The sequence below is a fragment of the Ammospiza nelsoni genome, chromosome 24 (assembly GCF_027579445.1).
Source record: "Ammospiza nelsoni isolate bAmmNel1 chromosome 24, bAmmNel1.pri, whole genome shotgun sequence".
Classification (NCBI taxonomy): Eukaryota; Metazoa; Chordata; class Aves; order Passeriformes; family Passerellidae; genus Ammospiza; species Ammospiza nelsoni.
The window spans coordinates 1,154,021-1,166,773 of record NC_080656.1 but is presented as its reverse complement, the minus strand read 5'-3'; the positions used below and the strand labels follow the sequence as shown (position 1 = coordinate 1,166,773).

The 12,753-nt window shown below is 48.1% G+C and overlaps 1 protein-coding gene across 3 annotated transcripts in view; it reads left to right on the top strand.

Moving 5' to 3' along the window:
* FLI1 (Fli-1 proto-oncogene, ETS transcription factor) overlaps window positions 1-12,753 on the top strand; it is a 91,957-nt gene that overhangs the window by 58,890 nt on the left and 20,314 nt on the right. For all 3 annotated transcript variants that reach the window (XM_059488492.1, XM_059488494.1, XM_059488493.1), the window contains 3 exons: window positions 1,699-1,853; window positions 5,782-5,985; window positions 12,594-12,659. In XM_059488492.1, the coding sequence (XP_059344475.1) occupies window positions 1,699-1,853; window positions 5,782-5,985; window positions 12,594-12,659 (425 nt within the window). The remainder of the gene's footprint in view (window positions 1-1,698; window positions 1,854-5,781; window positions 5,986-12,593; window positions 12,660-12,753) is intronic.

Genomic DNA, 12,753 nt, shown 5'->3' with positions numbered 1-12,753 from the left:
AAACAGTAGGCGAACTAGTAAACCCTTAAATTCGAACATGTGTAAGTTATACATCTTATTTCCATTTTCCAGAAACATTCCCTGCGTCAGACATGAGGAAAAAATTACCGTCTGCCTTGGAATATCTCGGTGGAGCATTTATCTCCCAGCCATGATAACTGAATTTCAGGCACTGCTCCCTCCCCCCAGCTCAGGTTAAGAGACAAATTTGTTTAGTGTCCTGCTTGGAACTCGTGCCAGCTGAGCTCAGAGGGTGGGATTTGTGCACTGTCACCGTGCTTACCCTGCAGGGAATGGGTCCCTCCAGAAGCTCCTGGCTTCTGCCAGAGGAGGAGGACAGCTCTGGGATCAGAGCATGGCCTAAACTGCCCTGGAAATGGCTCTGGGATTAAAGCCTGGGCTTGCTCTGTGCAGAGGTTGTGCACTAATTCCCCCCTTGGGAAGGTGAGGACAATGTGCCCTTCCCTGGAAGCCCCTCAAGGTGGGATGTGCTGTGTGTGCCTGGCAGGCTTGGGGCTGGGCTTTGAAGGGATGAAAGGCAGGAGCTGCTCCTGCAGCTGGAGAAAAGCCAATCCCTGCTCCCTCTCAGGCTTTGGAGACTGTCAGTTCTCCCAGAGCCTTCCCAAGGCTCTGCAGCAGGCCAGGCCTTAGGATGGAGCCACCTGAGCTGCTGGGTGTCCCCTCCTCATCACTCCAGCACCTCAGGGGTTAAGCTGGCGCCAGAGCCCTTTTCACACCCGTACTGGGGCCTGAAGTTCCTGACTCGTGCCTGGAGCATCCAAGATTCCCAGATTTCCTCACCAGGTAGTGAACTGTGGCACTATTAATCAGAGAATAATAGAATAACAGAACAATTGAATAATTGAACAATAGAATAATTGAACAGGCTGTGTTGGAAGGGACCCACAGGATCACCGAGTCCATCTCCTGTCCCTGCACAGGACACCCAGCAATCCCACCCTGTCCCTGAGTGTTATCCAAATGCTCCTGCAGCTCTGGAGGCTCCAAGAACAGACAAGTTCCATCCTATTCAGCCCTGGATAGACCAGACTGTGCTGCCATTGGGTGTTCTCTGGGGACAGCCCTGTCCCTTTGGGTGGGTGTTCTGGGTTCTCTGTTAATGAAAGGGCTGTTCCTGTGTCCTGTGAGCTCTGCAGAAACACCTCAGGCCAGATGAGCAGAGCACCTGTGTGCCACTGCCAGGCTCCAGTGCAGCACCAGGGCTGTTTTAGCCCCACAGAGGGTGGCACAGCCTGAGGGCTGTTTTAGCCCCACAGAGGGTGGCACAGCCTGAGGGGTGTTTGAGCACCACAGAGGGTGGAACAGCCACAGGGCTCCCAGGAGCAGCCACCCTGTCTGCAGGACAGCTGGAGTGCACTGAGCATCCAGGGATGAGGGAGTTGGATGTAACCCACAGACTGCTGTCCTGGGCACTGGCTCCTTACCTGGTTTGGGAGTGTTGGTATTTCAGAGCTGCTGCACACGTGGCCTTGTCTGGAGTCATTCTGTTGGAGATTCCAGCTGCATTATCAGAGATCCCCTGCGTGCCCCACAGACCCCTTCTGACACCCAGTAACAGGTCAGGAATGGCCTCTCCATAAGGGAGAGGGACAGCTGAGTGTCCCCCGTGGGCCAGCCCCTCCTGTGTGCAGGGATGGAGGGGCTCTGATGCTGACCCAGCTTTGCTTTGCCTTGCAGGGAGTCCCCCGTGGACTGCAGCGTGAGCAAGTGTGGCAAGCTGGTGGGAGCAGGGAGCGAGTCCAGCCCCATGAGCTACAGCACCTACATGGACGAGAAGAACGGGCCTCCCCCCAACATGACCACCAACGAGAGGAGGGTCATCGTCCCTGCAGGTACTGCCACGGCCTGGGCAGCTGTGCCTGCTCTGCCTGCAGGAGATTTTTGTTTGGTTTGTTTATCTGCTCCATGAGGAATTTTCTCTCTTACAAACCACGCAAAAAATAAGGAAAATATCAGAGTTTCTGGCTAGAGGGAATTCCCATGTCCCAGTGCATGATCTGAATCAGGATAGGCAGCAGATAACTGGTGATTTTTCTTCCTTTCCTTTCCTTTCCTTTCCTTTCCTTTCCTTTCCTTTCCTTTCCTTTCCTTTCCTTTCCTTTCCTTTTCCTTTTCCTTTTCCTTTTCCTTTTCCTTTTCCTTTTCCTTTTCCTTTTCCTTTTCCTTTTCCTTTTCCTTTTCCTTTTCCTTTTCCTTTTCCTTTTCCTTCTCCTCCTCCTTCTCCTTTCTTCTTCTCCTTCTTCTTCTTCTTCTTCTTCTTCTTCTTCTTCTTCTTCTTCTTCTTCTTCTTCTTCTTCTTCTTCTTCTTTTTCTTTTTCTTTTAAATTTTTTTGCCCAGAATGAAGTGTTGTTTTGGTGTGCTGAACGAAATCCATCTTCTGTCACGTGTTAGAGGAGAATTTGCTTCCTGGGACACACAGGGGATGATCAAAGAGGAATGAAGCGGGCCCAAGTTATAATTCCCCTGGTGCTCTCAGGATCCAGCTGCACTTTCAAGTCACACTGATTGATTCAAAATGAGCTATTTTGTTTCCATTTTTTTTGTAAGCAGTAGAAACCCAGAAAAATTCTATTTAGCAGTAACTGTGTTATCCTTCCAAAAATTGTCACACAGAAACATTCCTGTCCAGCTTTGTTTGTGTTTGGTATCCACATCTGCTGCCTGGAGCTGGCAGGATGCTCTGGATGCATTTGGATGCTCAGGAGTGAGAGCTGCTGTGGGGGAAGCCTGAACCTGGAGTGAGGAGCAGTTTCCCTGTGAAGTTTATAAACAGCCAGGGCCAGGAAGTTTCCAGCAAAGGAGCCAAGTGCTGGCCCAGTGACATCCCAGAAGTGGCCCAGCTCTGAGGCTCTCAGCGGGGCAGGAGGGCAGGCAGACAGTGCTGGCAGGAGGAAACGCACTCGTGGAATTCAGCTCCTTTCTCTGAGCGTGGCTTGACCACGAGCAGATGACAGTTCCCAAGCATTTGTTTGCCATTTAGGATGAAATGGAAAGGCTTGAACTGAATGCAGTGAGGAGAAGCCAATAAAGGATTGATGGCAAACCTCTAAATCCCATTCAGAGTGATGTTTGAGGAACTGGCTGAGCTGCTTGGGGACAGCAGCACAGTCGTGTCCAGTGTCACCCTGCCTGGAAAGGTGCAGCTGGCACCAACCAGTCCCTGTGGAATGAAAGATGTTCCAGGGGCAGTATTTATCCTGTGTGTTTGAAAAAAAACAAGGGTGAGTTGAAGTTTAGCATTGTTGAAAGAGGGGAAATTACTTTCAGTGCCCCAGTAGAAGAGAAAATTTGGAATCTCCTCTTTGAAGGAAAGTGAAGAAAAGGACTTCCGCCCCCCCCCCCCCCCCCCCGTTATGACCATTCACAAATCAAACCCTTGAGATCCTTGTGAAAGAGCAGAGATTTACCAGATTTTGGAAGACAATTATGAACATCATCCCAGATCTCTGGCTGCAGGAGAGGAGGCCAAGTCATCCAAGAAAGGCATTTGGATATTTTAATTTAATCCAGAATGGAGATTTATAGCGCATTAAGGCGAAGATAAGCAAGAATAATGTCACATTAGGCTTACAATAGTAGTAATAATGAGCTCTAAGCCATGTTTCAAGAAGGCATTTTCAGACACCATTCAATGTCTTTTACAGTGTTTAAAGGGAGGCCACAAATTCACTATGCCGTCTAGATGTTGGGTTGTTTTCAAAACTCAAAACAAATAAGTCTTTCAATTAAAAAAAAAATCCTCCCTTGAATACTTGCATTGTAAAATTTGCAGCATTTAGCCAGTGCTTAAAAAGCAGAATTTCAATTAACTATTGCCAAAACCTGAAGAAAATCCATCTGTCCTTCTCAGAGCAGACTTGCAAAGGTGTGGGGCTGTAAATTCCTTGTTCTGAATTCAGCTTTCAGCAGCCCAGGTTTTCTGGGGATTCAGTGGGGAAAGGTCTCAGTTACATTTCAGTTCCCTTGGTCTCAGCTCCCTGCTTGGTGCTGTTATTGCAGGGCTCAGGTGCCCAGGAATGCCAGGTGTGGGCACCTCCTGACCTTTTGTGCCCAGGGCTGCCCTCAGTCTGGGCACCCAGTGTCCATCCCTGGGCTGAGGCGTTGCTTCACACCCCTAAATCCAGGCACAGGCATTTCTTGTTCTGCCCAGAGCACCCCCAGAGCCCTGGGCATGCTCCTGATCCATGTTCTCAGCTCCCTGGGATCTGAGTGTCTGAGGTCTGTCTCAGAGCTGGGCCAGCTGTTCATGACACATCAGACATCTCCAGAGCCTGAGCTCCTCTGCAATGCTGAGCAGCTGCAGCACAACATGAATGTGCAGCTCCAGCTTGGAAAGCAGATCCGTGGGGAGCAGCAGCACAGGAAACATCTGAGAATGCTGATATGCTCTGCAAAGGCTGTCAAGCTCTGTGGCACCAGCTCTTGCTGGGCCCTCTGATCTAATGCCCTTTGCAGAATTCAAAGGCTCGTTGCTGTTTTGAACCACTCATCTCCACGGGGCTGAGCTCCAGCCGGGCTGGAGCAGCTCCTACGTCAGCAGCAGCAATAACCATCCCACAGCTGGAGCTCTGCTGGGACAGACAGACAGACAGACAAACTGCAGCAGCCTTGCACAGCTGGCTGCTTACAGGGACAGAGGAGCCAGGACTGCTCCTGCCCGGGGTGAACGACTCCCACTCACACCCAGGGCAAGCTGCTCTGCTCTAGCCACACTATTTTATTTTATTTTATTTTATTTTATTTTATTTTATTTTATATTTTATTTTATTTTATTTTATTTTATTTTATTTTTTATTTTATTTTATTTTATATTTTATTTTATTTTATTTTATTTTATTTTATTTTATTTTATTTTATTTTATTTTATTTTATTTTATTTTATTTTATTTTATTTTATTTTATTTTATTGTGTTTTATTGTATTTTATTGTATTTTATTATTTTAGTTTATTTTGGTTTTATTTCATTTTTTATTTTTAAAATTTAATTTAATTTTATTTTATTTTAGGGTTTATTTTATTATATTATATTTTAGTTTAGTTTAGTTTTTGGTTTTTTATTTTATTTTGGGGTTTATTTTTTTATTATTTGATTTTATTTTGGTTTTATTTAATTTTTCATTTTAAATTTAATCTAATTTAATTTAATTTTGGGTTTTATTTTATTATTTAATATTTATTTTATTTTATTGTATTTTATTTCGGGGGCATTATTTCTTATATTAATTATTTATTATTTATTATTTGATTTTATTTTGGTTTTTATTTTATTTTAAATTTTTTTAAAACTTTTTTTTTTTTTTATTTTCCTTTCTGAGTCCCTTTGCTGACCATGACAACCCCATGCTCAGGGTTTCTCGTGCCAGCTGTGGGCTCCCTAATGCCCCTGGTGGGACTCACACAGCCCTGATGTCCCTGCCCAGCCTTGCAGAGCCACACTGGGACAGGAGCTCCCTCTCAAAGGGCTCAGCGTCCTTCAGGAAGCTTTTTTCCAGAGAAAACTCAAATGTCACCAGGGCTGTTCCAAGCAGAGAAAACTCAAATGTCACCAGGGCTGTTCCAAGCAGAGGAGGGAGCTTTGGGCAGCAGTGACCAGGCCAGGCTGTCCATGCTGAGCCCTGCTCCAGCACAGTGCCTGTTCATCCCGGCAAAGGGGTCAGTAAATTCAATATCTCTGCCTGTGACACGGTGTCTGGTGCTGTGGCAGGGCTGCAGGCACTCTGAGGTGTGTGTGTGCCCATCCTGTGCTCTCCCCTGGCAGATCCCACCCTCTGGACCCAGGAGCACGTGCGCCAGTGGCTGGAGTGGGCAATCAAGGAGTACGGCTTGATGGAGATCGACACCACCATCTTCCAGAACATGGATGGCAAGGAGCTCTGCAAAATGAACAAGGACGACTTCCTGCGCACCACCTCCCCCTACAACACAGAAGTTCTGCTGTCTCACCTCAGTTACCTCAGGGAAAGTGAGTATTGCCCTGCCCACCCCAGCCCCTGCCCTGGGTGAACTCCCAGGGCTCCTCCTCCCTCCCAGGGAAATGAGCAGAGAAAGGCAAGCAGAGAGAACAAGCAGGGAAACATGGAGTAAAAGGAGTAAAATGGACTTGGAAAGTTCAGATGAACCCAGATGGAGCTACTGGTGCTATCAGGGTGGTGAAGAACTGAGCAGGGCTCTGGAGGAGATTAGATAAGTCTCACAGATAACAACATCTGTGGCTATGTGATAAAAATATACAATTTGCCATGGAGATTAAGCCTGACATTAACTGATTTGTCTCAGGCAAACAATTCCATAGCTCTGCAGTCAGAGGGCTGTGCCCTCCCCATGAACAGGACCCACAACTGGCCAGGCTGGGGCTTTCCTGTGCTCCTGCAGGCCCAGGTTTGTTGGAGAGAGTTCAAAACCCAAGAGTGATTCCCCATATGTGAATGTGCTGGCACAGATGTTGTGCAAATGACCCAGGACTGTGAGAAAAAGGTTATGGAAGCTCTTTATTGCTCCTTTCTGCCCCACACTGAGCATGGGATGGATCCAATCCCCCTTTTTGCTCTATTAAGCCCCAAACCCAGGAGCTGTGAGCAATCTGGAAAAGTGTTATCCCAGCACCCAAACAAGAATGATCACCTTAGGGATGGCACATGCACCTGATGCTGGTAGTCTTAGATTTCAGCTTTCCCAAGACTTCTGTGCAATCATGATCACACCCACAGCTTCCAAATGTCTCCTCTTCACCTGTAAATGGAGCTAAAAGCATTTCCCTTCCCCACAAAAGTGTACTGAGGGTAATCATGCTCTGATGAGGCAGAGAACTGGAGCTGAGCCCCACATGCTCTGCTGTTTTTCCCAGTGAAACAGCTTTTCTAGGACTATCATTATTTAAGCACTCAAAAATCAGGAGAAGGTGCCCTAAATCAAGGTGGAAGGGCGGGGAGAGAAAGGCAAAAGTGTATTTTCTCCACTAGAAAATCCAATTGTGATGAAAAGGCAGCTGAAGATGTCTCCTCTAGCCAGTGAAGCAGATACAGAATTTAGGGTGTTTCTTCAAAGTTGATCTCTCCCTGCCCAAAATCAGTGGGAGTTTCACAGATTCCAGTGGCACAACAGTTAGATCACAGATGGGTGCCTCTGGAAGCCCCACCTTTATTTTTCTTGAGAAGTTGAGCCAAGGAAATGATTCACAACAAAAAAACCAAACTGTTGGATTTGAACAGTTGTGACTGGACAATAAAATAATTTCCCATCCAAAATCACGGGCAAATTTCATTCTGTTTCATCAGAAAAGGGCTGCTAGTCCACAGGAAGCTTTCCAGGATTGCCTGTGGAATTGGACAGTTTCCTGGGAAATGGGAAGGCAGTTTTGTGCAGGCCAAACCTGCTGCTTGGGGTGGGGAAATCAGGCACTTTGGAACCGGAAACGCTTCTCAATTCCCACAAGATAAACACCCAAGTGAGACACTTGAGCTGTGTTATTGATAAGGTTTGAGAATTGTCAGAGAGAAGGAGTTGGATGGGTTCAAAGCACACGAGCAGGCTGGATTTGGAAAGCTTGGCAGAGTGGAATTCTCCAGGTGGCATCTCCAGGATCATCCCCAGTGTTTGTGTCTGTTGTTTGGGCTGACCAAAGGCAGCATCAGGGGAATTGCATGGTTGATCTCATGGCATGAGCCCCAAAGCCTGGGTTCAGTGACCACTTTTACCACCTGCTGTTGCTCATTTGCTCAGGAGCAGCTTCCCCAGGGCACATTCAGGACAGCAGTCCCTGGGTCACACCTTGCCTTTAAATACCTGACGTGAGGAGGTTTTGCTGTCTGTAAGGTGGCACAGCCATCCTGCCTTCTCCTTGGGACCCTCCATTGGGATTGTGAGGAATGATACTTGCTTCCAAAAGTTTAGAAGGTTTGTTAAAACCTTATAAAAACAATACAACAGAAGACTGAATAGAGGAAATATTACCGTGCCAGGAGCAGAGGATTTTTCACCATGTGCTCATCCATACAATGGATGGTCCACCTTTTAACCCTTTAGCCCCTCCCAAAATCTTGTCCATCAACTCCTTCTTCACTGTCCAGTGGTGGAGATCACTTCCTGACACCTCGAGGAGATCCTCTCTTACACATTGGAGGTCAGCTGTTACCATATTAACAAGCCAACCCTCCCAAATGTCCCAAACCCAGACCACCCACTGGTAACAATGCAAGGGGGGTAAAACATAACCATACATCTATAAAACTTCTTTTAGCATATACTTAACATTTGCCTTTTAATTGTGACAGTCAGCCATGGCATTCCTCACCACCACAGGATGGTGTCTGTGGAGCAGGGGCTGCGCCTCACAGTGCTGCCTGTGCCCAGCACTGCAGCCCTGCTGCAATAATGATCATCAGAACATCCTGTCCTGCCAGGGCAGTGCCTGCAGTGATTTCTGTGCTTTTAAGCCACTGCAAAACCCGAGGAGCTTTGCTGGACTCAGGCAGACTGCTGTCTCCTGTTTCACAGGGAATTCAGTGCCCGTCCATGCCACTTTAGGAGGATGGATGTGTGTGTGCTGATCCCAGATGTGCTCCTCAGAGCAGCTCCTGCCTGCTGGAGCTGGGCAGAGCATTCCTGCTTCCCTGCAGCTGTTCCCAGCCCAAGGACAGGCTGCTCTGGGCAGTGCTGGGTGTCTCCTTCATGCAGAAACCCCTTCCAGAGAAGCTGATGGCTTTTCCAGACCAGCTTCCAGTGGATGTTCAGCGCTGAGCCTGGAGCTCAGTGCCATGGAGATTTGGGCTTTCATTTTCACAAGTTTTCCCCTTTTGGAAGGGTGTTTGTCCCACAGACATTCCCTGCTCAGGGTAGGGAACTGCTGATGGCCACCAGCACAGGAGGACTGGGGGCAGTGCAGCCCTACAGGCTGGATTGCCTCTGCCCAGGCTCTCTAAAGGTGTTTGTGGTCTTGGGATGTTAAGCTAGATATGTGATGATTTATGAATCCTCAACTTTGGGGTTTGTTTTCCAAGAAACAAAGCTGATCTGAACTTTCTTAGCTGTTTGCTCACCCAACAAGGAGAGCCCCTGAAAATGAGCTTTCCCAGGAGGTTCTCAGCATTTTACACTCCTAATCAGGATGAAAACTTCCTTAAAGCTGCCTATGAAATACATTATTTTGGCACATCTGAGTCCAGACTGAAAAAATAAACCAGCAACATGTGCATGACCTCAACACAAGCTCAGTCTCAGTTTTAGCAGTGGAAGGTTCAAGGTGAGCTGTGCAATGCAGTCAGGAGTAACCCAAACTCATCCCACAGCACCTTTAGTCTCTGGCTTAGGCCTGGCTCAGAATGGTGCAGTTGTTTCCCGTTGCCACAAGCCATGGAAGCTGGCAGGAACTCCAGAGCCTCTGTGATCCTCAGATTTCAGAGTGCAGAGCCCAGTCCTGCAGCACTCTCCATCCTTTGGAGCTTCCCAGAACACCCCCAGTGACTCTTTCAGGGAACTCCCTGCCCACCCCCTCAAACAATCATCTTTCTTCGCATGTTCCTTTTAGTTCCCTCTCCAAAATCATCAAGCCATGCCTTGATTTGCCTTCCTTTTGCTCATCCCCACACACTTTGGGGCTCCAGACTGATCTTGCTGCAGCACATTCTGCCTGGTGAATTCTCTCCAGGCAGCTGTTGGGCAGGGGAAGGGAGTTTTGGATGCATCCATGCTGTTTTTGGGATGAAAATCAAAAGAAGCTGAGCTGCCACCTCCATCCTTTCCCTCCCTGGTGGTGGCACAAAGGGGAAGAGCCTGAAGGGGAAAGAATGAGGCTGTGGTGAGAAGTAGAAAACTGTTCAGTGGTTTTGAGCCATGTGTTAATGCCCAACAAAACCATCCTGCCAAGTGCAGCAGGACTTGGATTCCAGCAGGAGCCGTGCAGGGCCTGGGGAAGGTGAGGGTAAAAAAGACTTTCAAATTAATAAACCTGAGACTGTGGAACCAAGATATTCCTGCCCCTCTGAAGGACAAGCTGCCTTGTGAGAGGGAAGGGTTTATGGGAAAAAACTCTCCTGCTTTCCTGTCCTTCTCCATCTTTTTGTAATGAATGCAAGGGAAATCAAAGAAAGGGAAGGGTGGGGGGTGCCATAAAATAATGAGTTTAAACATGAATTATGGAAGAACAGCCCTCACTGCATTAACCATAGCAGAGAGCTGATCCATCCTTGGTGTCGCTCACCCAGCGAGGGGAATGGAACAAAAATGAAAATTCATCACCCAAAGCTCTGCCCCCGAAGGAGCGAGGGAGGAGCAGCCTGGCTTGTGTCTGTCTGTCTGTCTGCTTCCCTCTGTCCTGATCTGGGTCTCTGCCTTTCTCCCTTTCCCTCCTCCATTGAAACCCTTAATAGGAAACACATTTCCCTCTCTGTGGTGTTCCCACCAGAAACCTCAGACTGCCGGGCAAAGGTGAGAACTTTGAGCAATTAAACCGGGGGAGGCGCCGCTCCTTTCCAGTGGCTTGGGCTGCATTTTTTACCCTAAAGTAGCTGTAGGTTGATCCTGCTCGCTCAGTGCTATTCATCACCCCACCCCCACCGCCCCAGCCGCTCATTTGCAGTCCATTTAGTCATAGAAAACCACGTTTCTGAATTCCCCAGCACTTCCCTGTCTGGCAGGGGGAAGCTGGGCTGGGCGTTGCACTCAGGACTGCTTTAAATAACCTGAAAAGGAGAGAGTGGTGGACAGGAGTTTCCCCACAGATATTCAAGAAAGAAATGCCAAAGCCAGAAACCATCCGATGAAAACATGAGTTACGTGGACAGAGTTCTTTCAATTCCTCCAGCAGCCAATCTCTCTAAATATTCCAGCCAATCCCTTTGGCCATTGGCAGCTTTCAGAGCCAGGGTGCCCTTGGGATCCCTCTGAACTCTTTACCTCCTCGTTCACCATCCATCCTGCTCTCTGGAAGCATCCCCTGACTTGCAGCATGTGGTACCATCCCTCCTCCCCTCCCTGCGAGCAGCTTTGTTTCCTTCCCAGCACCTCCTGCCTGCGTGTCCTGCTGGCTTGTGCAGCCTCTGGCTTTGTTTGCCTTGGGGAGGACAGAAATGCACTGCAGCACAGGGCCAGCAGCACCCAGCACCTGCAAAGCTCTCAGATCTGCCAGGGACCTGCCCAAACCTCAGCTCTCACAGGAGAGACACTTGTGACGGTGGTTACAAGGGGTTTCAGGATGAAGAGAGAGGCGAGAATGTTGATTCCATGGTCAGAAGGCTTGATTTATTATTTTATGATATATATACTATATTATAACTATACTAAAAAGAATAGAAGTTCTCAGAAGCTAGCTAAGCTAAGAATAGAAAAGGAATGAATAACAAAGGTCTGTGTCTCTGCAGAGAGCAAGAGCAGCTCTGCCATGAGCGGTCAGTAAATCCAAACATCCACAGGAGACCAATCACAGATGCACCTGTTGCATTCCACAGCAGCAGATAACCATTGTTTACACTTCGTTGCTGAGGCCACAGCTTCTCAGAAGACAGAAAAATCCCAAGAAAGGATTTTTCACAAAAGATGTCTGTGGTAGACACTCTGAGAGCACTGAGGGGCAGCTGGGTCATTTGGGACCCTGTGCAGGGCTCAGCCCCAAATCCTGCTCAGCTGCTGAGAGGGTTCCTGCCCTGCTGAGGGGATGCTCAGGGGCAGGATCCCCTTCATGGGGGGATCTGCAGAGAGTAAAAGCACTCAGGGCAGCACTGGTGCTGCTCCAGCCACAGCCTCAGCACAAACAGGAGCCTGTGCCCTGTCAGGGCTGTCACTGCTCCAAGGGCTGCAGGAGGGTGAGCCCAGGGGTGATGTGAGCACACTTAAGCAGACAGCCATGAAATGGGCATTTCATGCTGGCTTCCCTGGGCTCCCAGGATCTCCTCCTCCATTTCCAGGAGAGTTTACAGGAGAACCAGAGGGAAATGCTTAGAAAGGAACATTTCCCCCACAGATTGTGCAGAACAGAGACCCTTCCAACAGGATCTTTCTGTGCTGTACTTGTGTGTCATGTGGGGCTGGAAAGGCCTCTCTGAAGCAAGGGAGCTGCTCCCAGATTCCCCAGAGCAGGGAGATGCTGGAATCCCAGTGAGAGCTGTGCAGCTGCTGGCCCCAAACCAAGCATGTGACACTCTAAAAATGGCCAAAAAGGTCCTGACAGTGCAATTTGTGTCTTTTCTCCTGCCTGTTCCTCAAACAGAAAATTTCTCTATCACAGCCAGAGAGAGAAAAGCTTCTTCCTTATCCTGTCACACAAACTGTGCCACAGGCACTTCTGGAGGCTGTGCTGGGATAGATCCTGTACCTCTACAACCTCACCCCTTAAGATCAGTTTTCAATGGGGGACATCAAGGCATTCAGTGACGGAGACAATTATCTTTATTTTTTGCAAATGAGGAAGCAGCAGCACATGTGCCCTGCAGCTACCAAGCTTTTAGATGAGTTTCACAGAAAGTGTGTGCCTAATTAACAGCAAAATTAGCTTTTTTTCATGCCATTAACAACATTTCCTACTTGCCCTGATGGCTCCCCGTGCCCAGACTGCTCTAACTCCCTTTCTTTGCCTTGCAGGTAGCTCACTGCTGGTCTACAACACTCCATCCCACACAGACTCCTCACGTCTTGCCACCAAAGAAGGTCAGTGTCTTGCTTATAAATGTCCTGGGTTTGATTGGGTTAAAACCAGACCTTGTAAATAATATCCTTGGCAAAAGATGTTCTGCTGCACTCT